The sequence below is a fragment of the Scyliorhinus canicula genome, chromosome 2 (genome assembly GCF_902713615.1).
Source record: "Scyliorhinus canicula chromosome 2, sScyCan1.1, whole genome shotgun sequence".
Taxonomy (NCBI): domain Eukaryota; kingdom Metazoa; phylum Chordata; class Chondrichthyes; order Carcharhiniformes; family Scyliorhinidae; genus Scyliorhinus; species Scyliorhinus canicula.
Genome location: NC_052147.1, coordinates 234,900,435 through 234,928,031, shown reverse-complemented (window position 1 = coordinate 234,928,031; position 27,597 = coordinate 234,900,435). Strand labels below are relative to the sequence as shown.

Genomic DNA, 27,597 nt, shown 5'->3' with positions numbered 1-27,597 from the left:
ACAAGTTTCATTGTTAGTGGCTTTAGCGACTGGCACAGAGGAGGGGAACAAGGGTCTGCGCTGAACAGTGCCAGTCTTTAGGGGTGGGATCTACTTAAAAACACGAACAGAAACAAACTCAGAGACAACTTGAACAGTGCCTCCAGCGCACGACGTGAACCAGCTGGAAATCAATTGTTGCTCCAGCCAGAGCACGTGTGACCGCGGCGGCCAGCCATTGCGCAATGGGGCGGCGTAGCCGGCGGCGGGGGCGGAGCCAGCTGTCAGCCGAGGGGGCGTGGCCGTGGGCGGGGCCAGGACCAAAGGCTCGGTGCCAGCCGTACGTGCGCGATCGGCACACAAGTGCCCACCAATCAGAGACGTCGGCGGTGAGTGGGGTCCAGGCGCGTGCGCAGGAGATCGTGCGATTGGAGCAGCAGCAGCGATGGCACAGGTAAGGGAGCGGGCTCGGCTCTACCGGCATGGAGTGGGAGTGAACTCGTGGCGAGGTTTGGTCTGATGAATAGAATGTGGAAGGGTTTTGCAGCTGCATTTAGTGGGGAGGGGGGAGTATGTATGTGAGTGAGAGAGAGGCGGCTTCTCCGCCCGCAGCTTCCGGGATCAGCTGCAGGAACCCCGGCACTGAGTAAGGGCTCCGCTTCCCCGTGGCCGGCCTCACTTCTTCCTCACCAGTGATGCTGCTGCCATTGTCCTGGACAGCTGGGTGTGGTTCTCCACCTTCTGCTGCGGGCAGGGAGGAGGGAGAGACATCCCGGTTGGGTCGGTAGGGAACCCCTTCCCGGCCTGGAACGAATGGGCACGTTTTTCTCACGCAGCCTCCGTTGCGGGCTACAAAATCCGACTTTTGCAGCTCCAATGGGTTGTGTCCAAAATGGGGATAAACGGACTTTGTGCGCCCGAGAGATCTTAATGCTGCATTGAAGCTCTACAAAGATGTTTTAAAAACTTCTGGATTGCGTGAATGATAATTGCTACCATAAAACTGCAAGTTGGTCATTGACCCTACACCCTAGAACCTTCCGCCCCACTGAACAAACAGTGATTGAGCAATTAAATACTCCTGCCGCAATCTAATAATCATGAAAATTGGCTTGCCTCCCAATTTTATCTGCTGTCTTTGTGTAGTGCTCCTTTCATAACTCTGTTCATGCTGATTTTTCTAGAAATAGGGTTAAGTGAATTACAGAACCAGAAATGGTGCTTATAAGTCCCAATTTTCCAGAAATGGGGTTGAGCTGACCTGAGGCCCAGGTATGTGGACTGATGGCTCAGGATGGACAACTGCATAATAATTGGGTACTCTAAATTTAAAAAAAAAAACAAGCTTCAATGATAAAAGGGAGTACAACACCGAGCCCCATTATGTTAACAAGGGGCAGCGTGTAGGTCCGGACCAGCGTTAAGTCCAGACATAATTGTGTGAAAGCAGAAAGAGAAGCCACCCAAGATAATTTCCTGCTAAGATTTGTAAAGAATGGAACCATGCAAGTGCAGTCCCATCTCGAGAGAACCCGTTTACAATATTGGCAAAAATATGGACCAGGGGATATGGGTGATTAGCTTGATGAGAATAGGATCAGTGGAACCCGGAGGTGGGCCTCAAGGGCATGATTAGTTGGGAGGGGAGATGGGGGTGAAACAAGAGACCGATGATTTAAGGGCAAGGAGGAATATTAATGGACAATTGGCCAGCTAGGCTAGTGGAAGGGAGGGACATGACAGGCAGCTGATCAGATTGTCTCAATTGTAGTGACAGAGAAATCTTGTTCCGCTTGTTGGTGAGGGTGGATGGAACAGTGGGGGAAAAGAGTTTTCGATGATGGCTTGCAGAAGCGAATAGAAGCCAAAGGTTACCTTTTGCATTCCAGGATTATCCTGGAATAATGAACAATTTTAACACATGAAATACTATCAGGTCCTGCATTTAAGTGGTCCAGCCAGATCTGGCTGAACTAGTTGTCTGCTGTTTCCTTTTTAATTCTGCATTCTTTGGACTTAGAAAATGCAGATGACGGTTGTATTGGGGGTAATGGGCAGGGTGAGAGATGAATAATTTTATTGGGGATCAGGACTTCCAATGTGGAAGTGGGGATACAATTAGGTAAGTCATTAGCTGCAGATATGTGTCAACTGGAGAGCCAAAGGCAAGATAGTTGGAATTTTGAAAGTGCAGTTGGGAGTGAGTTGGGAGGGAAAAGAAGGAAGTAGGATTGGGCTGGGGAAGAGGGGGTGGTGATGAGTCAGATAAATATATTATCAGAGCCTCATCTGTAATAGATACGATCAGACCTGCAAAAGCATATGAACTGGCAAGGTCAAGGGGTGACCATGAATATGCAGGCAGAGGTTTAGAGAGGATAGGGTAGTGAACTCAGGACAGAGAACATAATGAGCTGAGATTAAGCTGAAATTACCATGCATGAGAAGTAATTTGGAGCAGAGGCTGAAGAAGGAGGAAGGCAGTGAAGAAGTCCTTGTGATAAATTTTTTATCGTACTTGGGAGGGTGGTACAGAACAATGATTTTTGAAGGAGATCGGGATAGAACAGGGTGTGATGCTTAAAAGAAGGAGAGCGTCTGAGGATTAGTGGGTCAGACCAAGGCGTGATCTTGTGATAAGCGCCACACTAGCATGTGCTGGTCATGATGGGGTGAGTGGTGGAAGATGTAGCCCTGTGAGGAAGCTTCATTAAGGAGGAAGGTGTCCACTAAAGTCATAATGCAGTCACCCACAGTACATAGATACAAAGTCCTTGTTTACGAGTGATTCAACATTCTCATGGGGAAAGTGGAAGCGTGGTGGGGACTGATCTGTTGGTAGAATCCACAGAAGCTGCAATGAGATAGAAGACGGTGGGGAAGGTTAGCCCCCACGGGACGGAAGGTTTATGAAAGCAAGGTGAAGCAATTGGGTTGGTGCTTGTAATGAGTCAGTGCTGAGTGCCTCAATGAGCTCGTTGAAGGATGAAAAGAAAGACACAAAGGGAAAATAGCGAGTCAAGTCTGGGATGAACACTTGAAGGTTGAGGAATTCTAAGGGTTGGGGTAGGGACGTGAGAGAAGCCGAGTGAGAGTGGAGAAATGAAATGAGGAATGACAATAGTAAAGAATCCATAGAATCTCTACAGTGTAGGAAGAAAACATTCAGCCCATCAAATCTGCACTGCCCCTCCAAAAGAACACTATGTAAGCCCACAAAACCAGATCAATGAAGGCCCTGATGCTGTTGAGACAGCAGTGCTACCACTGGGCCACCATGCTGCCCTAGAGTTTAGGAAGGGTAAAGAGGAAAAAAGTTAATGTGATGTATTGCAAGTTAATTGATGAGGGAAGGGCTGTAGATGTCATATACATGGACTTTAGTAAGGTGTTTGATAAGGTTTCCCATGGCAGGTTGATGGAAAAAGTGAAGTCGTATGGGGTTCAGGGTGTACTAGCTAGATGGATAAAGAACTGGCTGGGCAACAGGAGACAGAGAGTAGTGGTGGAAGGGAGTGTCTCAAAATGGAGACGGGTGACTAGTGGTGTTCCACAGGAATCCGTGCTCGGACCACTGTTGTTTGTGATCTACATAAATGACCTGGAGGAAGGTATAGGTGGTCTGATTAGCAAGTTTGCAGATGATACTAAGATTGGTGGAGTTGCAGATAGCGAGGAGGACTGTCAGAGACTACAACAAAACATAGATAGATTGGAGAGTTGGGCAGAGAAATAGCAGATGGAGTTCAATCCAGGCAAATGCGAGGTGATGCATTTTGGAAGATCAAATTCAAGAGCGGACTATATGGTCAATGGAAGGGTCCTGGGAAAATTGATGTACAGAGAGATCTGGGAGTTCAGGTCCATTGTACCCTGAAGGTGGCAACGCAGGTCGATAGTGGTCAAGAAGGCATACAGCATGCTTGCCTTCATCGGACGGGGTATTGAGTACAAGAGTTGGCAGGTCATGTTACAGTTGTATATTACTTTGGTTAGGCCACATTTGGAATACTGCGTGCAGTTCTGGTCGCCACATTACCAGAAGGATGTGGATGCTTTGGAGAGGGTGCAGAGGAGCTTCACCAGGATGTTGCCTGGTATGGAGGGTGCTAGCTATGAAGAAAGGTTGAGTAGATTAGGGTTGTTTTCGTTGGAAAGACTGAGGTTGAGGGGGGACCTGATTGAGGTCTACAAAATTGAGAGGTATGGACAGGGTGGATAGCGACAAGCTTTTTCCAAGAGTGGGAGTGTCAGTTACAAGGGGTCACGATTTCAAGCTGAGAGGGGGAAAGTTTAAGGGAGATGCGCGTGGAAAGCTTTTCACGCAGAGGGTGGTGGGTGCCTGGAACGCTTTACCAGCGGAGGTGATAGAGGCGGGTACAATAGCATCATTTAAGATGCATCTAGACAGGTATATGAACGGGCGGGAACAAAGGGAAAATAGGAGACAGGTTTAGATAAAGGATCTGGATCAGCGCAGGCTGGGAGGGCCGAAGGGCCTGTTCCTGTGCTGTAATTTTCTTTGTTCTTTAACAAAGTATTTTCAGTTTAATCACAAGCTAAATTCCTTTTGAAGAGGGCTCGATATGTTTTGAACTTAATCTACACAATTTAATTGGACGTTGTGTTGCCTGCAGCTCACTTGAACTAAGCTCCAGAGGAGCACTGACACAAAGTTATAATCTTTACTTCATTCAGTTACACTCGTTATCAGTTGAATGTTGTAGAAGAGTTGCAATTTATATCCAGTTGTGGCTACAGTCACCACTACAAGGAAGGTAGATGAAAGGGCCAAATAATTATTTGAAGTATATTTCTCATATCAGCTGAAGGGCTGAAAGTCACCAAGCTACTAAATTACATGCCACATACTTCAAAGCATGGGTTGTATATCCCTATAATTGGCCTTTGTGCATGCTTCTACCAATAACCTAAATTTGCTCATACAGTTCTTGGAATGAGCTTCTTACAGACAAATATGGGTAAAAGAATGATGAAATGCAGACTGTTATTGGTCTCTCATTGACCATAGTACACTTGCTGTAACAAATCATTTACATCTGATGTAAAATATTGCTTGTTTGGGTTTGTTGGCCTCCCTAGTATGAAGCTATATTATGGAACCTACATAATGCACACAAACAAGTATCTTTGGACAGGATTTGATCGTTGACCATATATAATACATGTATATTAGAAATCTGATGTCTCATTCTTTCTGTCTTAGGCAGATTTTGAAAAAGCAGCAGAAGAGGTTAAACAGCTCAAAGAGAAACCATCTGATAACGATATGTTGATTATCTACGGTCTGTACAAACAGGCAACTGTTGGAGACGTTAATACAGGTTTGTTAGGAGTAAAGCTCAACGCTAATATCATTTATTGTGGAACTGCTGTTCATCTATTAAAACACCTTTTCTCTCTCTTCTCCTGCCCCAACCAAAGCTCGTCCTGGTATGTTTGATTTGACAGGAAAGGCCAAGTGGGATGCGTGGGACGGACGTAAAGGTTTGTGCAGAAATTCTCAATAAACTTGTTTCTTTATAAATTCTACAAAAGTGAAGGCTTCTAATTATCCATAACAATCCATATGGTTTGAAGTGATCCATCAATTATGCCATGTATCAGATGCAGCATGTTCTAATTACTTGTAAAGTCTGGTAATTATTCTGTGATACTACTGCTCTTTTTTAATCTATCCCTAAACCAGTAACATGAGCTTTCCAGCTCATCAGAAATCTGACTTGGCCTCTCACCATAAATACTAAGTGGAACATTAAGTTGTGAAGACGCCTCCAAGAGTAGCTAGAAATATTTGAGACAAACTGTGTATAATTAAATATCCTGTGAATGTAAAATGATAAGATTAAAAGATCTTGCATTTGTGTCTGCTGTAATTTGTTAGCTGATCCTATGTGGCCTGTTATTTTGGTAGTGGGGGAGAGAACTTAGATGTAAGATAGGAACAGGAGGAGGCCTTTTGGCCCTTCAAGCTTGCTCTGCCATTTATCTCGATCATAGCTTAATCCTGCTTTCTCCCCATAACATTTGATCACGTTCGTCCCAAGTGCTATGTCTAGCCACCTCTTGAATATAGAACATAGAACGATACAGCGCAGTACAGGCCCTTTGGCCCACGATGTTGCACCGACATGGGAAGTCAAAAACTAAAGGCCATCTAACCTACACTATGCCATTATCATCCATATGCTTATCCAATAAACTTTTAAATGCCCTCAATGTTGGCGAGTTCACTACTGTTACAGGTAGGGCATTCCACGGTCTCACCACTCTTTGCGTAAAAAACCTACCTCTGATGTCTGTCCTATATCTATTACCCCTCCAATTTAAGGCTATGTCCCCTCATGCTAGCCACCTCCATCCGCGGGAGAAGGCTCTCACTGTCCACCCTATCTAACCCTCTGATCATTTTGTATGCCTCTATTAAGTCACCTCTTAACATTCTTCTCTCTAACGAAAACAACCTCAAGTCCATCAGCCTTTCCTCATAAGATTTTCCCTCCATACCAGGCAACATCCTGGTAAATCTCCTCTGCACCCGTTCCAAAGCTTCCACATCCTTCCTATAATGAGGCGACCAGAACTGTACGCAATACTCCAAATGCGGCCGTACCAGAGTTTTGTACAGCTGCAACATGACCTCATGGCTCCGGACCTCAATCCCTCTACCAAAAAAGGCCAACACAACCTAGGCCTTCTTCACAACCCTATCAACCTGGGTGGCAACTTTCAGGGATCTATGTACATGGACACCGAGATCCCTCTGCTCATCCACACTGCTAAGAATTTTACCATTAGCCAAATATTCCGCATTCCTGTTATTCTTTCCAAAGTGAATCACCTCACACTTCTCTACATTAAACTCCATTTGCCACCTCTCAGCCCAGCTCTGCAGCTTATCTATGTCCCTCTGTAACCTGCAACATCCTTCCACACTGTCTACAACTCCACCGACTTTAGTGTCGTCTGCAAATTTACTCACCCAACCTTCTGTGCCTTCCTCTAGGTCATTTATAAAAATGACAAACAGCAACGGCCCCAGAACAGATCCTTGTGGTACGCCACTCGTAACTGAACTCCATTCTGAACATTTGCCATCAACCACCACCCTCTGTCTTCTTTCAACTAGCCAATTTCTGATCCACATCTCTAAATTACCCTCAATCCCCAGCCTCCGTATTTTCTGCAATAGACGACCGTGAGGAACCTTATCAAACGCTTTACTGAAATCCATATACACCACATCAACTGCTCTACCCTCGTCTACCTGTTCAGTCACCTTCTCAAATAACTCGATAAGGTTTGTGAGGCATGACCTACCCTTCACAAAGCCATGCTGACTATCCCTAATCATATTATTCCTATCTAGATGATTATAAATCGTATCTCTTATAATCCTCTCCAAGACTTTACCCACAACAGACGTGAGGCTCACCGGCCTATAGTTACCGGGGTTATCTCTACTCCCCTTCTTGAACAAAGGGACCACATTTGCTATCCTCCAGTCCTCTGGCACTATTCCTGTAGCCAATGATGACATAAAAATCAAAGCCAAAGGCTTTTCCCTGGCTTCCCAGAGAATCCTAGGATAAATCCCATCAGGCCCCGGGGACTTATCTATTTTCACCTTGTCCAGAATTGCCAACACTTCTTCCCTATGCACCTCAATGCCATCTATTCTAATAGCCTGGGTCTCAGCATTCAGCATTCTCCTCCACAACATTATCATTTTCCTGAGTGAATACTGACGAAAAGTATTCATTTAGTATCTCTCTTATCTCCTCAGCCTCCACACACAACGTCCCACCACTGTGGGAACAATATATTCATTGTTTTAGCCTCAACTTCTTCCTGTCGTAATGAATTCCACAGGCTCACCGCTCTTTGGGTGAAGAAATGTCTTTTCATCTCTGTCTCAAATGGTTTACCCTGAATCCTCAGACTGTGACCCCTGGTTCTGGACACACCCATCATTGTTAACATCTTCCCCGCATCTACCCTGTCTAGTCCTGTAAGAATTTTATGCATCTCTGTGAGATCCCCTCTCATTCTTCTGAACTCCAGTGAGAACAATCCTAACCGAGTCAATCTCTCCTCATATGACAGTCCCGTCATTCCTGGAATCAGTCTGGTGAACCTTCGCTGCACTCTCTCGAGAGCAAGAACATCCTTCCTCCGAAAAGGAGACCAAAACTGCAAACAATATTCTAGTATGGCCTCACCAAGACCCTGTGTAATTGCAATAACACATCCCTGCTCTTGTACTTGAAACCTCTCGCAATGAAGGCCAACATACCATTAGCCTTCTTTCCGGCCTGCTGCACCTGCATGCTGGTGCATAAGGACACCCAGGTCCCGCTGCACACAACCTTCTCCCAATTTACAATTTACTCCCAATTCAGGGAGTAATCTGCCTTTCTGTTTTTGCTTCCAAAGTGAACAACCTCCCACTTATCCAAATTATACTGCATCTGTCATTGATTTGCCCACTCACCCGACTTGGCCAGATCATGCTGTAGGATCTCTGCATCCTCATCACACTTCACCCTCCCACCCAACTTGGTATCATCTGCTAACTTTGATGTTATATTTTGTTCTCGCATCCAAATCATTAATATTTATTGTGAGTAGCTGGAGTCCCAACACCGATCCCTGTGGTACCCCACTAGTTACGGCCTGCCAATTTGAAAAGGACCCATTATTTCCTACTTTGTTTCCTCTCTGCCAACCAGTTTTCTATCCACCTCAATACACCCCTCCCATGAGCTTTAATCTTGCACAATAATCTCTTTGTCAAACACTTTCTGAAAATCCAAATATACCACATTGACTAGCTCCCCCTTGTCAACTGTACTAGTTACATCTTCAAAGAATTCCAACAGATTTTTCAATCATGGTTTCCCCTTCATAAATCCATGCTGATGGGACAGCACGGTGACACAATTGTTAGCACTGCTGCTTCACTGCACCTAGGTTCGATCCCGACTCTGGGTCACTGGCTGTCTGTTTGCACATTCTCCATGTGTTTGTGTGGGTTTTGCCCCCCAACCCAAAGATGTGAAGGCAAGGGGGATTGGCCATGCTAAATTGCCTCTTAATTGGAAAAAATGAATTGGGTACTCTAAATTTAAAAAAAATAATCCATGCTGACTCAGACTGATCTGCCACTGACTCCTGCCACTGCTTTCTAAATGTCCCGCTATAAAGTCCTTGATAATGGATTGAAGTATTTTCCCCACTACCGATGTTAGGCTTACTGGTCTATAATTCCCTGTTTTCTCTCTACCTCCTTTTTTGAATATCGGAGTGAAATTGGCTACCTCCAATCTGCACGGACCATTCCAGAATCTATAGAATCCCGGACGATGACCACCAATGCATCCACTAATTCCAGAGCCACGTCCTTAAGCACTCTAGGATGCAGATTATCAGGCCCTGGGGATTTATCTGCCTTCAATTCCATCAATTTTCCCAGCACCATTTCTCTACTAATATTGATCTCCCTCAGTTCTTCACTCTCACTAAACCTTTCATTCTCCAATGTTTCTGGTATCTGATTTGTTGCCTCTTTTTGTGTAGACAGAACCAATGTATGTATTCAATTGCTCAGCCATTTCATTGTCACTTATTGTACATTTCCCGGTTTCTGTCTGTAGGGGGCTTCCATTTCTCTTTACCAATCTCTTTCTACTCGCATATCTATAGAAACTCTTAGTGTCAGTGTCAGTCTTCATGTTCCTGCAAGCTCACCTTCGTACTGTATTTCCCCCTTGATCAGTACCGTGGTCCTTCTTTGCTGAATTCTAAACTGCTGCCAATCCTCAGACTTATTATTTTTCTTGGCCAATCTGTATGCTTCTTCCTTGGATCGGATACTATTTCTAATTTCCTTTGTAAGCCATGGATTGGTCCTCTTACCCATTTTGCTTTTGTGTCAGACAGGAATGAACAGTTGCTGCAGTTCCCCCATGCGTTCCATGAATGTTTGCCATTGCCTATCTAATGTCACCCCTTTAAGTAATTTCCCCAATCTATCCAGGCCAACTCGCACCTCATATCTTCATAGTTTCCTTTATTAAGATTAAGCACCCTAGTCTCCGACTCAACTACTTCACTCTTCATTTTGATTTTAAAATTCTATTGTGTTATGGTCACTCATCCCCGAGGGGATGATTCCTTTCTCATTACACAGTACCCAGTCTAAGATGGCCTGCTCTCTAGTTGGTTCCTCCACATATAGTCCAGGAATTCTTCCTCCTCCTGCATTGTGGCTGTTTATGTCAGATTAAAATCATCCATGATCACCAATATTCCTGTATTATATGCATCTCTAATTTCATGTTTAATGCCATTCACAACATCAGCAGTGCAGTTTGGGGGTCTATGTATGACACCACTAGTTGTTTTGCCCGAGGTATTTCTTAATTCTACCCATACAGACTCCACGTTGTCAGAGCTAATATTGTTTCTCACTATTGTGTTAATTTCCTCTTTAACCAGCAGTGCCATACCACCACCTTTTTCTTTTATGCCTGTACTTCCTAAATACTGAATACCCTGGGACATTCGGTTCCCATCCATTAAATTAATTACAAAATTGATAACCTGGTGATTATTGTGATCATTGTTTAAACCTATGTACCAAAAGAAATGTTTTGTCTTTTTATATGGAGGTACACAGTTTCTTGGGCACTTACTTGGCAGTGAAAATTTAGAATCTTGTGTAAAGGTTTTGACTTTTAATTCCATTTAAGAGGGAAGTTTGATTTCAATTTTTACTTTTGATCCAGTTTAATGGAGCTGGCTTTGACTTGGGCAGAATCGCATTTATTAGATTATGATGCATTTTAATTTGCAAAAAAAAAAGTTTAACTGTATACGGTTGAAAGACAAATTGCAGACAACAGCTTTTTATAATTAATAGGAACACTCTTAATATTTTTAATAGGAACAAGTAAAGAAGAGGCAATGAAGATGTATATCGCAAAGGTTCAAGAGCTGAAAGAGAAATATGGCATGAAATAAAATAGGACCTTTTTAAAGATGGTCTGCATTTTAGTCTTCAATTGCAAGAAAAAAAAACACTGACTCATTTCTTGATGTGTACAAAGGAGATGATATCTAAATGAAACCAACTGCCTTAACGGTAGCTACATTTGTGCTTAATTTTTATACTAAAACATAGTTCATGTTGCTTAATAATGCTTAGCCATATTAGTGGATTGAATCCTGACTACTCTGAATGTTGTAAGAAAATAAAATTGCTTCACAACTTTAACTAACTACCCATTTGTGTCTGTTTTAAGTATATGGTACCTTAAAATATGTTTTTGCTCACTGAGGAAACTGAGATAGCTATCTTAAGAAAATATGAAGAAAGGAAGTGGTTAGCACTGCTGCATCATAGCGCAAAGGGCCCAGCGTTGATTCCTGCCTTGGGTGTGTTCTGGGTGCTGTGGTTTCTTCCCACAATCCAAAGAGATGGAGATTAGGTGGATTGGCCATGATCATTGCGTGGGACTAGGATGGGGGAGTGGGCCTAGGTAGAGTGCTCTTTTGGAGGGTTGGTACAAACTCGATGGGCTGAATGGCAGCCCCTTGCACTGGAGAGATTCCATGGATTAATGCATGTTTCACATTGTTAAAGATGCAACCACAAACAACCTCAGCCAGTATGGGAATTTAATCTGTGCTGATGGCCTCACTTTGTTACACAAGCCAGTTGTTCCGCCAACTGAGCTAAACCAGCCCACTGTGGGATACAGTTTAAGAATAAGAAGTTTATCTTTTAAGACGGACACTGCTTGTCAGTGGGTCATGAGCATGTAGGATTATCTTCCCCACAAAGCAGTAGTCTCAATGTAAGGAGATTGTAAGAGTCCTTCCTGTTACTTCATAGGATCTCTACAGTGCAGAAGGATGTAATTTGGCCCATTGGGTCTGCACCGGCCCTCTGAAAGAGCATCCCACCCAGGCCCCCTTCCCTGTAACCTCGTAACCCTACCTAACGTCTGGACACTTTAAGCAGCAATTTAGTATGGCCAATCCACCTAACCTGCACATTTTTGGACTGTGGGAGGAAACTGGAACACCCAGAAGAACCACACTGGGAAAGTGCAAACTCCACACAGTCACCTGAGGCCGGAATTGAACACTGACTCTGTGAAGCAGCAGTGCTAACCAATCTGCCATCCATACATTTTGTTTATTCCATGTCCAGTCTCTTGTTTTCCCCTTTCTTTTACTTTTGCCATTACTTTTTTGACCCATGGATGATTTATTGACATGTGTATTTAAGGCAGACTGCCATTTTTATTCGAGCAGTAAGAAAGCGATGGCCTGTGCCTTTAATTTGTGGATCCTGAAGGTTGTGCTGTTTAGACTGGTGTTTTGAGATTGGCTGGTCTACGTGATGATTTGGTTTGATGGATGTGCCTGGTGACTACCTGAGTCTGAAAGGCCACATGACATGGGAGGCAGCCTCCACTGATGTGCATCCTGGGGGGACACTTGGGCGCAGCAGTAGACATCTAAGCCTAAGCGGGTTGAGAATCAGGGCATGGTTGGGTGGGGGGTTAGAGAAGAGTGGTGGGGTGGCACCATCGGGAGCTGGGGCATTTTTTTAAAAGTTGCACTCGAGAAATCAGATGCCTCTGGCACTTTCTTCTGCGATGCAGGCTGATCACCAGTCCCCTGCCCCAGAACCTCCCGGCATGTAGGTCCTGGATGTCTCCCACCCCCTACCCAGGCACATGGGTGTGCGTGAGCACTCAGCGGATAGGCAGGAGTTGAATTATGACATAGATTGAGGAGCACCAGCTCTCAGTGGGTTATCATCACACCACACCCACCCCCCCTCCCAACCTTGCCCAAGACAGTGACCTGCTGACAGTGCCGACTCAGTCCCATCACCCTGGAGTGATGTTGCACAGACCCTGACAGGGTGAAGGAGAGGGAGGGAGTGGATGGCGGGTACGGTCATGTCCTATGTGAAGCGGCCGAGATAAGGGCCAAAAGGCTTGCCAGACACTCGCCGCTGCCGCCTGTCCTTTATCCTCCAGCTAGGTCTGTCCTGGGCTTGTCCTCCAGCCCCTCCTGGTCCTGCACCTGCTTGTCACCCCCCTCTGAGGTGGCCACATATTCCTTTCCCCCCTCCACCACATTGCTCTACCTCCATAGTACCACAGTCCGGAGGGCTCAGCACACCACCACAAAGCAGGGAAACCCTCTGGGAGGGCAATGCAACAGCAGAGCGGCCAAGGCTTCGGAAGTGCATTTTGAGGAGTCCGAATGCACCGCTCAATGTAACCGGGCCTTGTTGTATCAGGTCTCCACATCGGTCACCGACTTCAATAGCCAGTACCTTTTAAATACATTAGAGTACCCAATTCATTTTTTTTCAATTAAAGGCAATTTAGCTTTGCCAATCCACCTAACCTGCAAATCTTTGTGTTGTGGGGGCGAAACCCACGCGAACACGGGAAGAATGTGCAAACTGCACACGGACAGTGACCCAGAGCTGGAATTGAACCTGAGACCTCGGTGCTGTGAGGCAGCAGTGCTAACCACTGCACCACCATGCTGCCCTCTCGGTGGGTACCTTATCTCCCCAAGAACCACCTGACTCTGAACCCCCCCACCCCCCCGTACTGGCCGCTGGTTCCCTCTCCAGTGCACTCTGGTCGTGGAAATGCCCCCAGTGCTGGGATTCAACCATGTAGCCAGAGGCCTTCATGGTTAGTCATAGTTTTGAGTGGTTGGTGGGGCAGGCAGGGCCTGGGGTTGCATTGTTGACGGGTACACATGATCCAGGGGGTGTTATATAGAACAATACAGCACAGAACAGGCCCTTCGGCCCTCGATGTTGTGCCGAGCAATGATCACCCTACTTAAACCCACGTAACCCGTAACCCAACAATCCCCCCATTAACCTTGGACCTGTGGGTGCTGAGATACCTTGCCCAACTCATCTCCCCCCCCCCCCCCCCCCCCTGCCAGGGTGGCAACCCCAAGCTCACTGCCTGGGAACAAAGATGACTACTCTGGTCCACGCAGCAGCTATTCCGCCACCTTTTTTAAAAAGGTGTACTTATTGCTGCCCATGTGACCACTTGCTGGGGTGGCAGTTCGATCACTGGGTTTTGGGGGGGGGGGGGGGGGGGGCTGTTGGATAGGGGGTGGCTACCGTTAACTGGAGTTTGGCTGCAAGTGGTGACTATTGATTGGTTTCTCGCTACACCATGGTAGGATCCTGATTTTTGCCAATGGGAGCAGACCGGTTAGATCACAAACCGATCCATGCCCAGCATGGTTCTCTATTTTGGGCTTTCAAGCACAACACAGACATTAAATCGCGCCCAAAGACTTTTCTCTTTCATTTACACTACACCCCCCATGTTTGTCTTTTGTGTGTTTGTATGTAGAGGAAGGGGGAAGGCAAGTTACACTTGAGTTGGGTACCTATTGATATTTAACCAACTGTATCTGCTACCTATTTCACCATTAATCCTGTTATAAATAAACAGAATTATGTTTCAACTTACAAACCTGGTGACTGTAATTATTGGGCAGCCAAGGACCAAAGATTTGGGGAATGTTTGCAAGTATAATTGGTTAATTCACTTGTGTTGTGACTACAGGGCTCATGGGGCTGGAATTGACTGTGGGCTTGCCCGGGTTGTTGTGATAAGATGCTCATCACTGTGGCGAGGATAGATTTATTCTGCGAATCTTTGGAATTATCAGGATGCTCAGTTGTTTAATGCATTCAAGGTTGGGAATGATAGATTTGTGGACTCCAAAAGAAATGGATATGGGAATTGGGTGGGAGAGCGGAGTTGAGGTTGGGCTTATCCTATTAAATAGCAGACATGGCTCCAGAGCCGTATTTATTACATTCTTATGTACTGAGGAATGGGTTTGCATAATTTTAGCATGCAATCTTGGGGGTGGGGGTGTGCTGTGTAACTGGCACTCGGCACCATCTTGCCATTTTGTATGTGTCTATTCCCAGGTCCTTTCGGTGGTGTACTGAACCTGGGTACCTGCTGCAAGAATTGGTGCACGGCTGTCCTTTGGGAAGGGTGCTCTGAAACTCCCATGAGGCAACTCACTTCACACCTGGGTCTTAAAACGGCATGTCTTTTATGATTATTTTGCCTGCTATCAAGCAGTTGTCATACCCTAGAGTTGGTCTGGGCTTCTATGTGGGCATATTCCTTTTGTGCAAGACTCATTATCCACACCCACCATCAAGTTTTATTTTTGCCAAAGATGATCAGAAGTTACTTTGAAAATTTTAAAATACTATTCATTCAAGCTAATTGCCTTAAAAGGAAGTGTAAGCGTAGAATTTGACCTGTTGGTTAGATTTCCTGTGACCTCCCCATTAGGTTTGCGGCACAGGCAATTAATAATTAATCAAATGAACTGATAATGGAAAATGTGAGGCAAATAGCTCATACTGCCAATGAGTGGCACAGTAGCACAGTGGTTAGCACTATTGCTTCACAGTGTCAGGGTCCCGGGTTCGATTCCAGCTTGGTTCACTGTGCGGAGTCTGCGCGTGTTTCCCCCGGACGCTCTGGTTTCCTCCAACAAATCCTGAAAGATATGCTTGTTAGGGGGATAGGACAATCTGCATTCTCCTTCTGTGTACTCTGAACAGGTGCCGGAATATGCCGACTAGGGGCTTTTCACAGTAACTTCATTGCAGTGTTAATGTAAGTCTACTTGTGACAATAATCCAGATTATTATTATATTCAACACCTGGGGATGGTGTGTTACAGTTCACTCGAGTTTGTGTTTCTGGCAACATGCACTTTTACCTGCATGCGATGGTCTGGATAGTGATGATGGAGGTTGCAACATTCTTTCCATCACATGGCTGAGCAGGAATTTCTGGCATCCCTACCTTTGGCCCGTGTTGAAAGGATTTGCAGGTTGGTGCTCAGTGTTGGACCACATTACGATCATTCCTCTTTGGCCATAAAATCCTGGGGGTGGGACTTGTTTCCGAACCTCTGGCCCAGAGGCAGGGATTACCTACTGCGGTACAAGACCTTTTAGCATTTAGTACACATGCCTAGATTTAGCTTGTTGTGGAAAATTGCTTGTACTTTATGCAGTTTTTGAAGCCTTGTGACAAATGGGGTGTTGATTGTGCCGAGGGTGGTGGCAGAATTTGAGGCTCTACAATTGTGAAAAATAAATTAATTGAATATGAGGATAGGCATAAATGGTGGTTCAGAGCTACAGAGAATGGAAGTGTATGAAAGCTGATTAACTTGCTTATGATCTGAGAATTGGATGGAATTTCAAGAAATTATCAAGTCTCATGCACGATTAAGATCAATTAGAATTGTAACTCTTTCCCCTTAGCCCTCTGTCGTGGAGTAGTGGACATTTGGAACGATTCCTAGCAAAAGCAATTTGTTCAGTGTTGGTTAATTTCTTCAAGAAGCTGGAGAACATTTCTGAGTGGAAATGTGATTGAGGGTTATGGGAATAAGTAAGAATAAAGATACTATCGAAATATTTATTTGTATTGCTGGGAGCGGCAGAAAATTAATCTGAAAATCAAGCAGACTTGAATAGTGGAAGTGTAAGAGAAGCCAGCAATGCTGGAGTTTTGTTTGACTCATTTAGAATTTTATCCATTACTCTGCAAAAAACATTATTCAAAGATCTTTAAAAGTCTTAATGCATCTACTGAGGTGAAATATTGAAGAAGTTGAACTTGGGCATCAAAGCAAGAATCTTATGGCATGTTTCCACTTGGAAGGCTGAAGCTTTCTTCATAACTGCACAATTGGCCTTGGATGGTAAAAGGATATCTGTTTAACAGCTTAGCTTTCCAAAGTAGCAATGTTCCTTCTCAACCCTATAGCAGTAGCTAATGACTTGTCTTCCTCTAGAAAGAAACTTTGTCACTAGCTTTTTAGATACATTTCAAAACCTATAAAGTGTCAGTCTCTGCAAACTGGAGTTACCATACCTTTTGTTCGTTTGTCTGGGTTTGATTTACGGCTGAGAATTGTTTTTGAAATAGTCAAACCAGCAAAAGAAGAACTTGCGCCTTTCACATTAATTCCAACATCCTTTATAGCCAGTGATTTTCTTTTTGAAATGTAACCACTTTTGGAATGCAGAAGTAGATCAAACAGATTTTTGTGACTTTGCTGGTTGCACGATGGAGGTGTTTTATCTATTAAATCTTCCAAACAATTATTTGTGAAAACCAGCAATAAATTAAAATTGAATAAACTAGAAACATTTCCAACTTCCAGTGTGGAAAATTGCAAGTTATGTTGCACTCCCAAGTAAATGAGTCTCGACCATGCTCGTTCACATATGGGGCTACAACTAGAGAAAAATCGCATGCATTCAAGCACTTAATGCAGTAACCTCTGCAAAAGCGTTTGTTGGTTAAAATGCATTCTCATTGGATCGCAGATCGCTGCAATCTTTGCTTTTTTATCTCCATGCTTAAAACAGAGATCCTATAAATTTATGTGGGCATACAACAATATAGGAAAAGTGGCATATCACTTAGAGCAATGATATATATCAGTACTGTAATTACACTCTGAATAATTGTTATAGTACTGTCCTTGTTTTAAAGGCTGTCACTTGTGACTGAGTATTATAGCAGCTGTTTCAAAAACCTATGATTCACGTGTTGTACAGGTGCAAGTTATGGCCCATTACCTAAATGAAACATAACATGAAACATTGTTTTATTCTATGTGTATGTACCTCCTTGTAGAACCTCCAGAGTCTGCAAATTATCTATGGAAGACTGCATGTTGTTTACTGTTAAGTATTTCATGCAAGCAAATTGTCTATTTTGATTTTCACTTCTGGGGCATGTGGGACAGGTCCATCAGTGGGAAATGAAATAGCCAACCAATCTAGGATACATTATTCAGTTAGCTTACCAGATTTGGCAGGAAAAAATATAAGCCCAAACATTGATTATTCCAACTGTGAAAGCTGTCATAGTTTTCCTATGGTCCGGGATTCACTCTTGGAGAGTTCAATTTCTATTTAGCGATGGTCAGTACCCCCCACAATTTAGGATGCTTCAGGAAGTTGAAAGGGCTGTGTGCCATATTGGCACTGCCCACCCCATGGAGAATCCCATGTGGTGTATTGTAAACTTGGACCTGAACATCAACATCCCAATGACGGGCAAAACAGAGATCCAGTTCATAATGCAGAGAAATAGGAAAACTCTAGCACAGGACCTAAAGTTGAAAAATTCAGGAAAGGGTAAAGCAAATGACACGTGCATGCTGCTAAAACTAGTAAGTGAAGAAAAATGGGCTAAACATTTGCTGGGTTGTGAACTGGATGATGCAAAGGTATTTCCCATTCACTTCAACTCTTGAGTCTTGTAACAAGCCATTTTCAATATATGCCGGACATTTTGCGCACAGGAGTAGTAAGCGTGCAGTTAAAGCTAAAGATTTACAACATTTTGCATATTCATTACCATTATTGAATTTAAAGCAAAAATGGTGGCATAATGGTTATGCTACTGGTTTGGTAAACCAGAGGGTCAGACTAAAGATATGGGGTCAGATTCTGAGGCTAGGTGCGGAGGAACCGTGGGTTTTACGTGCAAAAAAAAATCGACAGTGACCAGTGAGGGGCTAGCAGACGCGCCACGTAAAACGCTCGGCCTCCAAGAAATAAACGGCCAGAGAATTGCTGGGTCTGTGCCCGCTCATGTGTACGGCGACAGCCTGCAGCGGTCATAGACACGACCTGCCAAATAGTGCCCCCCTGGACCTCACGGAAACCCCCCCCCCCCCGGCCGGCAGCATGGCCCCCGTCCGACTGGCGGGCTGGACACAGTCCGTAGCTGCCACGGCTGATTTCGGCATGGCTGGGACCGCACGTCCTCTGCGCCGCGAACTCTGTCCATCCGGGGAGGGCCTTCAGGTAACGTCCTGAGGCCATTCCAACGGCGCGTGCCACGATGGCGCCATTTTGGAAAGGGTGAGCATGGAAAACCTGAGTACAACAGGCGCAATCCCGATTCCATCGTGAAACTGGATTCTCCGCCCGATCGCCGATTACGAAATCGGGGCTGGAAAATGGAGAATCTCGCCCATGGAGACATGTTCAGATCTCACAACAGCTGATGAATTTAAATTCAGAAAATGAAACAAAAAATCTGTAATAAATACCTAGAATCAGTAATGGTAACCATGAAACTACCAGATTGTCATAAAACCTACCTGGTTCACCAATACCCTTGAGGAAAGGAATCTGCTGTCCATATCAATTTTACCCAAATTGCCAACGGTCTGGTAAAATCTTAACCCTCTTAAACGGCCTAAGCAAGCCACATAATTGTATCAAATTGTTAAAAGAAGCAAAAAGATAAAACCAGGCAGACCACCTGAAATTGACCTAGGCTCCAGAGAAGACAAATGTACACCTGGCTCAATAGATCCTGTTCAGTCCTCCTCACTAACATCTGAGGACATGTAGCAAATTTGGGAGAACTCCTCAAGCACCAACTTGGCATAGTCATGCTCACAGAAGCATACAATTCATCCAGACCACTCCCTGGGAATGTCCTGTTCCACTGGAAGGATTGATAGATGTGACAAAGTGGTTTACAATCAGGAGAGTGTGGTCCTCGGAGTACTCGATGTTAAAATCAGAAATCTCTCTGCATCAGGTCAAACAAGAGCAAGGAAATTTACTGCGGACCATAACCTATGATCCTCTCTCAACTGACAAATTGGTACTGCTCCATCAGTTGGAAAAAGGGCTGAAATAATAATGCCACAGTATATGCTGTGGGTGGGAGACTTCAGTGTAGCCACCAAGAGTAGCTTGGTAGCATATTACTGACTGAGTAGGATGAGTCCTGTATGATGTAGCTGCCGAATTGAGCTTGAAGCAGCTGATGAAGGGAGAAATCTACTTGACCCACCCTCTAACCTAGCTGTCACAGATTCATTTGCCCAGATGATATTGGTAGAAGTGACCACAGCATGATCCTTCTGGAGATAAAGTCCAGAGGTTCAGGCTAATGCTCTGGGGAAATAACAGCAGGGGGCTGTTTAGCACAGGGCTAAATCGCTGGCTTTGAAGGCAGGCCAGCAGCACGATTCAATTCCCGTATCAGCCTCCCCAAACAGGCGCCGGAATGTGGCGACTAGGGGCTTTTCACAGTAACTTCATTTGAAGCCTACTTGTGACAATAAGCGATTTTCATTTCATTTCAAATGGGTTCAAATCCCACCATGGCAATTGGAATTTAAATTCAATGAGCAAATCTGGAATTTAAAGTTAGCCTCAATAATTGTGACCACAAAACCATTGTCAATCACTGTAAAAATCCATCTGGTTCACTACTGTCCTTCAGGGAAGGAAATCTATCATCCTTACCCAGTCTGGCCTACATGTGACTCCAAACCCACAGCAATGGGTTTGAAACGGCCTAGCAAGCCACTCATTTCGAGGGAAATTAGGGATGGGCAACAAATGCTGACCTTGCCAGTGATGCCCACGTCCCATGAAAGGAGAAAAAATAAATAAATCTGGCAGTTTATAACAAAGAATTCCTGGGGCATTGTGGGATTTGAGTGGCACCAGAGTTGTGTTGCAACCACAATCTGTGGCATCTACCAGATATGGAAAATTATCCAGCTATGCCCTGTCCACAAAGATTGGGATAAATCCAATTTGACCAATGACCTCCCAATCAGCCTACCCTCAATCATCAGTGAAGTGATGGACGATGTTGTCAACAATAATTTGCTCAAATTGGATTCTGCCAGGACCTCATGACAGGCTTAGTCCAAACAAAGACAAAGAAACTGAATTCCAGAGGTGAGGTGAGAATGGCTGCTGCTAACATCAGAACAGCATTTACTGGAGTGTGGCACCAAGTAGCCTTGTGAACTCTATAAAGTCAATAGCAATGGTAGGGAAAGCTCCCCACTGATTGACACAAAGGAAGGTGGTTGTGGTTATTAGAAGTCAATCATCTCAGACCCAGGATATTGCTGTGGAGATCTTCAGCAACAGGGGTCCTAGGCTCAGCTATCCTCGGCTGCTTCAACCAAGATATTTCTTCTAACAGAATGCCAGAAGTGGGGATGCTTGCTCGGATTGCACAGTATTCAGTTCAATTTGTAGCTCCTCAAATAATGATACATTACACCCTCATATATGCTGCAAGACTGGACAACTTTCAGGTTTGGTCTGATAAATGGCAAGTAACATTTGTGCCAAAACAGTGCCAGGCACTGACCATCTTCAACAGAAGTCTAATCACTTGCCCTTGAAATTCAAAAACATTTCCATCACCAAATTCCCATCATTAACATCCTGGGGATCACTGTTGACCAGAAACGTAACTGGCCAAGCTCTCTAAATACCATGGTTACAAGACCAAACCAGAGGCTGAGAGTTCTATGACAAATAACTTAGCTCCAAAATACCCAAAGTCATTTATTCACATACACGGCATCAGTCAGAAATGTGATTAATTACTCTGAACTAGCCTAGGTGAGTGCAGCTCAAATAATAGTCAAAGAGCTTGACACCACCCAGTATAAAGCAACTGGCCAATTGGCATCCATAGCACCATCTGAAACTCTCAAAGCACTGGTATACCATGGCAGCAGAATACACTATCTATACTTTAGCAACTCACCAAGGCTTCATCGAAAGCACCTCCCAAACGTGCAACTTCTACAGCCTAGAAGGACATGGGTATCAGGTGCTTGAGGCCATCATCAACTGTAAGTTCCCCTCTGAGTCACACACCATCCTGGCTTATAAAATGTTGCTCCTTCAGTATCACTAGATCTCCCCACACAACAACACTGTGGATGTACCTACACCACATGAACTGCAACGTTGCAAGAAATAAATTCACCATCATCTGTTCAAGGACAAGGGATGGGCAACAAAGTCTTTCCTCAGTGGCGGTCACACCCAATGAACAAATACAAAAATGGCCTTGTAGGGTTTTCAATTGTGAATAAAAGTATTGCTGGAGGTTCCATAACATGACTTGCCCCCACACTGCAGCCATTAGTCAGACAATACATCCATCCTTGTGATACATTGCATTCCAATGCCAAATGGAAAGCAAACTGAATCATCACCTAATTGGCTGTCAGCCAAATATCCTTTCCTTGTCCCAAATTCAATGGGCGCCGGGTGGGAGAATCGTGGGAGTGCTGGACGATTCATGCCACGCCGCCCTGGCACCCGCACGCGATTCTCCCACCCCTCCCAAAACGGCATGTCGCGTTTTGCGACAGGCCGCTCGGAGAATCGCCGCTCCGGTCGAGTGCCAATTCTCCGTCCCGGATGGGCCGAGCGGCCTGCCTAATCCAACCAGTTCATGCCGGCACCAACGCACCTGGTCGCTGCCGGCGTGAACAGTGCGCGACCGCTGAGTGTGGGGCCTGTGGGGGGCGGAGGGAGGATCGAGCACCGGGGGGGGCTTAGGAGGGGTCTGGCCTGCGATCGGTGCCCACCGATCGTCGGGCTGCCATCTCTGAAAGACGCACTCTTTTCCCTCCGCCACCCCGCAAGATCAATCCTCCATGTCTTGCGGGGCGGCGGAGGGGAGGACGGCAACCACGCATGTGCGGGTGACGTCAATTAGGCGCCGCCGGACGCGTCATTCAGGCGGCGCCGCTTTGAGATGCGGGCGCCAAGGCCCGGCATGCGAGATTGACACGCTGCCGCTCCTAGCCCCCCGGGGGTGGGAGAATAGGGGGCGAGGAGCGGCCTCCGACGCTGGAGTGAAACACTCCGGTTTTACCTCCGGCGTCGGCACTTTGTCTCCCTTTGGGAGAATCGCACCCAATATTTTTATACCTGGTAAAGAGAAATGTTCAAGTGGGCTGGATTCTGCGTAGCCTGATGCCGAAATCGTGGTCGTCGATCAGGCAGAGAATGGATTCAGACTGCGGCGCCAGCTTACCGCTGGTCTGACATGCTCTGCCTTCTCCAAACCGGCGTAAGTGTGACATGCACCGCGTGCCATTTCACCACCGCTGGCGCGTCATCGACCGGCCCATCCGTGATGCTCCTCCCTTGATGGGCCGGCTTCCCGACGGCGCGGGCCACGTGTGGTACTGAGCGTGAGGGAACCCGGCATGCCGGCTGAAGACAGTGTCCAGCATCGCCATACCCGGCAGGGATCCGTGCCGCTGGCCGTGGGGTTCTGCTAGGGCTGGGGTGACTGGTGGGAGGTGGCCAGAGTATGGGCTGTGGGGTCGCGGTTGGCAGGTTGGGTTCGGGCACGGCCGGCACCATGTTTTAAGGCGTGACCGGTGCAGGTCATCAGCCGTGCGCATGCGCGGCCCAGGACCCGGCCATTCTCCGGTCATTTTCACGCGAGTTTCACTTGATGCCGATGCTAGCCCTCACCGGTACCAGAATCGGTGAGGACTTTGCACTGATTTTTCGGTCGTGAAAGTCCACACCTGCTCCGCTGGCGTCAACAATTAGTCTCCCAAATGGAGAATCCAGCCCAATGTTTTTTAATGTCTTTTCTCCAGGGTTTCACAGAGCAGTGTCCTCGCGATTGATCTTCAATTACTAGGGACTCCAAGCCAATCAAAGCATTGTGGGTGAGGGGAAATCAAAGGCCTTGGCATTAAGGGTGGAGGGAACATAAAAAAGCAAAAAGATTGTTTGGAGAATAGAGGTGTCTTTGGGGGAGGGGGGGGGGGGGGGGGGGGGGGGAGAATTGGAGGCCTTGGGCAGTCCCAGAACATCATTCAGCACTCAACAGTGTTCATTTTCATTCATTTGTGGTGATCCACATTCCAAAGTGATCATTCAGTCATCATTTGATATCTAAACATTTAATTACTGACTTGAAATCACACCATGCTCAAACCACATCAATTGTAAACATCTATTTGCCTTCAACGTGATTAAAAACATCAGCTGACATCATTGGCGATGAACTGCCAGCTGAAACAACACAATCCACAATCAAAGTGCTCAGCAAAAATTATTCAACACCTGAAGCAAAGGAGTTGCTGTGGGAAATTGTCAAACTCCATAGTGATCACAAAGTTTAAGCCATCAGATGCTTCTAAGTCTCAGCTGATGCAGCATATGCCTGCAATGGGTCGATTGTTTAAAATATCTGTTAAAACCAGAAGTGCATGGGCTAGAAGCAATACGGTGTTAGGATTCAGGTATTAACACCTTAACGTCTCATCTGATCCAAACTCACTAATTTTCTGAGGTTCAGATTCCCCCCCCCACCGGTTGTATGTTTTTCTCATACAAATAAGATACTGTGTAGAAAAAATTGAAGCATTCAAAAATCGTACTGCACAACATGGCTTTGTGAGACTGCTGTCATCAATCCTAAGGCCGGAAATGATATTTTCAAGTAACATAGTATTTTGTGCCCTTTTCCACGGATTGTAAATTTTTGAAAAAGCACATTGCTAATGCAGGAATAAGAATGTGCAAGCATCTTTTACTAAAGTTTAGAGTGGGTCAAGAGAAATCCGTGACTGAGATCAGAATAACAGAGCGTGTAAATATTTAGTCTGCTGTGAAATATGCACTGAAAATAACTAGCTGATAAACCAGCTTGTTGTCCACAGTAGGCTCCACAATTCCTTCAGTGTCTCCATTTTTATTTAACGAAGACAAAGACTCAAACAATTTAATGCGGTACTGTTGAAACTAAAGAAGCCATAACATATTTGATGTCAGCGACCTGTGATAAATGATTCTTTTCCAATGGTGTGATATTAGTAAGCATTTCAAAATGCTGGCCAGCGGGTGTTTTTTGTGCCCATAAAGGAGGATTTAAATATCCGATAAACTGAGAAATACAAGGGGCTGCCAAGCATCTACTTTGTAGAAACCGAGATTTTTAAAGATTTGTATTTAAAGGTTATGAGCCTAGTAAGATCAATCTTGTAAATCTGCTCATTTTGACATTGTTTAAAAATAGATTGATTTAGTATTTGTGTGTTATATAGGCCCACTTTCAAAGGTCATGTCAAATACTTGAAGTCATCAGATTGGTTCCAGTCTGCATATGGAAACCTACTCCCTGTGATCTGAACTGAAAATGGCATGTTTATTGCCAAACAGATTTGAAACTGTCTATAAATTAGTAGAAAAAAGACCATTACAAATCAATTTAGTAACATATAAAACACTCTCCCTTAGCAGCCAATACCTCACTTGTAATGTGGTCATACAGTATTCCATAAATCATACTCCCATTTAACCCTAGTATTAGCATTGGTGCCTCGAAAATATTTGTGGAAAAGGTGTAGCTCATTTTTGAAATAACAGCTTGTATAAGCCCGACATAATTTAAAAACCTTATCCATACCAATATAGCCTTCCAGACTTACGACTTGCCAAGGACTGCTTAACTTAAAGTACAGCATAGCATGTGTATTCCTTCAGTCTGATCAAGGCATATTTCACAAAATCCAATTACACAGAAACCTGCTTGATATGTCAGAATTTTAATAACATCCATCAAGAAGATCACACCACTGACACAATGAAGACTTTATGTACCCTGCTACAGTTTTGCCATGCCATTTTCATTCTGAATGCGTGCTCCGTGTTCTTCTAGACAATACAGTGGGGACATGTAATCTGTAACTTTGCTATTTTGATAGTAAAACCTGTATAGATTTACAGTTACAATAATTTTGTGAATGCATAAATAAACTGGATTTGCTCATTTAACAACGGTATCTGCACAATTTGATTCATTGTTTGAAAAGCAATTCTGGAATTCCAAAAATGCACCTTATTTCTTCTAAAAGTAAAATCTTAGCTTTAGTGTTGCATTAGCAGAAGAAATACAAGTACTGTCTAATTTCTTAATCAGGCTAAGTTACACTTTTAAATATTATCCCAGATTTATAAATGTATCTAATTAAGGCAGATTTATTGCAGTATCACCAGCTTAAAAATAGGCAATAACATTTTTTGTTTGTTTTTTTAAATTCATTTACGGGATGTGGCATCGCTGGATAGGTCAGCATTAACTGCCCATCCCTGTTGCCCTTTATAAGGTGGTGTTGCCTTCTTGAACCACTGCAGTCCCTGAGGTATAGGTACACCCATCATGCTGTTAGGGGGAGCGTTCCAGGATTTTGCCCCAGTAACAATGAAAGAACAACAAATAATATTCAAGTGATACCATACATTGTATGAGGCCATTTTACAATAATTCCCAGATGTTTCCCGCTAATTTGTTTCAGATGTATCTAAATTACAACGATCTGTTCATGTTTTTTCCCCCCAAAATACTCCAGTAAAATGTAAGTCAATGGGAATCAGGGGAAAACTCTCCACTGATTGGACTTATACGAAGCACAGGAGATAGCTGTGTTGGAGGCCAATCATCTCAGCTCCATAACATTGCTGCAGGATTCCTTATGACAGGGTCCTAGACCCAACCATCTTCAACTGTTTCATTAATGACCTTCTCTCCTTCAGAAATACCAGTGCTTGCTGGTGATTGCACAATGTTGAGTTCCATTCACATAATGAAGTGGTTCATCCCCGCATACAAAGAACAAAGAAAATTACAGCACAGGAACAGGCCCTTCGGCCCTCCCAGCCTGCGCCGATCCAGATCCTTTATCTAAACCTGTCTCCTATTTTAAAGAACAAAGAAAATTACAGCACAGGAGCATACAGCAAGGCCTGAATAATATGTAGGCTTGGGGTGATAGGTGGCAGGTTTATTCCTTCTCTGTTGCTGGGTCCAAAACCTGGAACTCCCATTCTAAATGCACTAGTTGGAGTACCTACACCTGAGAGACTGCAGCGGTTCAAGAAAGCTGCTCACATCCATTTTCTCAAAGGCAGTTAGGGGTGAACAACAAAAGCTGGCAATCCCTTGAAAGAATAATAAAAATAAATGTCACACAGAAGAAACTCCAACCAACTCCACCTTGACATTCAATGACATGACCTTTGTAAATCCCCCATGATCAAAGTCCGGGGGGGCGCCATTGGCCAAAATCATAACTGGACCAGTCACATTTGTACTGTGGCTACAAGAGCAGGTCAGAGGCTGTTTATTCTGTGTTGAGTGAATCACCTCAGGACTCCCCAAAGACTTTTCATCACCTGCAACGCACAGGTCAGGAGTGTGATAGAATGCTCCATGCTTGCCTGGATGAGTGCAATTCCAACAATCCTCAAATACTCGGCAACATCTGAATATGATTGGCATCCCACCCACCACCGTGCACATTCACTCTCTCCACCACTGGTGCATCTTGGTTGCAGTGTATGCCATCCACAGCAACTTTCCAAGAATTCTTTCAGAGCACTTCCCAAACAAATAACTTGCATTTGACAAGGTCCCTCATGGCAGGCTGGTGCAAGATTAAATCACACGGGGTCAGGGTGAACTGGCTAGATGGATTCAGAACTGGCTTGGCCACAGAGGGTAGCAGTGGAAGGGTGTTTTTATGAATGGAGGGCTTAACTAATGGTGTTCTGCAGGGATCGGTACTGGGACCTCGGCTGTTTGTAATTTATATAAATGACTTGGAAGAAAATGTAGCGTGTCTGATTAGCAAGTT

General features: G+C 44.8%; 1 protein-coding gene across 1 annotated transcript; it reads left to right on the top strand.

Annotated features, from left to right (window-relative positions):
• The first annotated feature begins 285 nt into the window (after window positions 1–285).
• dbi (diazepam binding inhibitor (GABA receptor modulator, acyl-CoA binding protein)) lies at window positions 286–11,285 on the top strand. The gene is made up of 4 exons (XM_038789824.1): window positions 286–433; window positions 5,207–5,324; window positions 5,425–5,487; window positions 10,949–11,285. The coding sequence occupies exons 1-4, from the start codon at window positions 425–427 to the stop codon at window positions 11,023–11,025; spliced, it is 267 nt and encodes an 88-aa protein (XP_038645752.1). The 5' UTR covers window positions 286–424; the 3' UTR covers window positions 11,026–11,285.
• The last annotated feature ends 16,312 nt before the right edge of the window (window positions 11,286–27,597 follow it).

Bases quoted from the DNA above. Each gene is read 5' to 3' on its own strand.
- dbi (XM_038789824.1), top strand. The intron at 5,325-5,424 runs GTTTGTTAGGAG...CCCCAACCAAAG, and splicing joins TGTTGGAGACGTTAATACAG to CTCGTCCTGGTATGTTTGAT. The intron at 5,488-10,948 runs GTTTGTGCAGAA...TATTTTTAATAG, and splicing joins TGCGTGGGACGGACGTAAAG to GAACAAGTAAAGAAGAGGCA.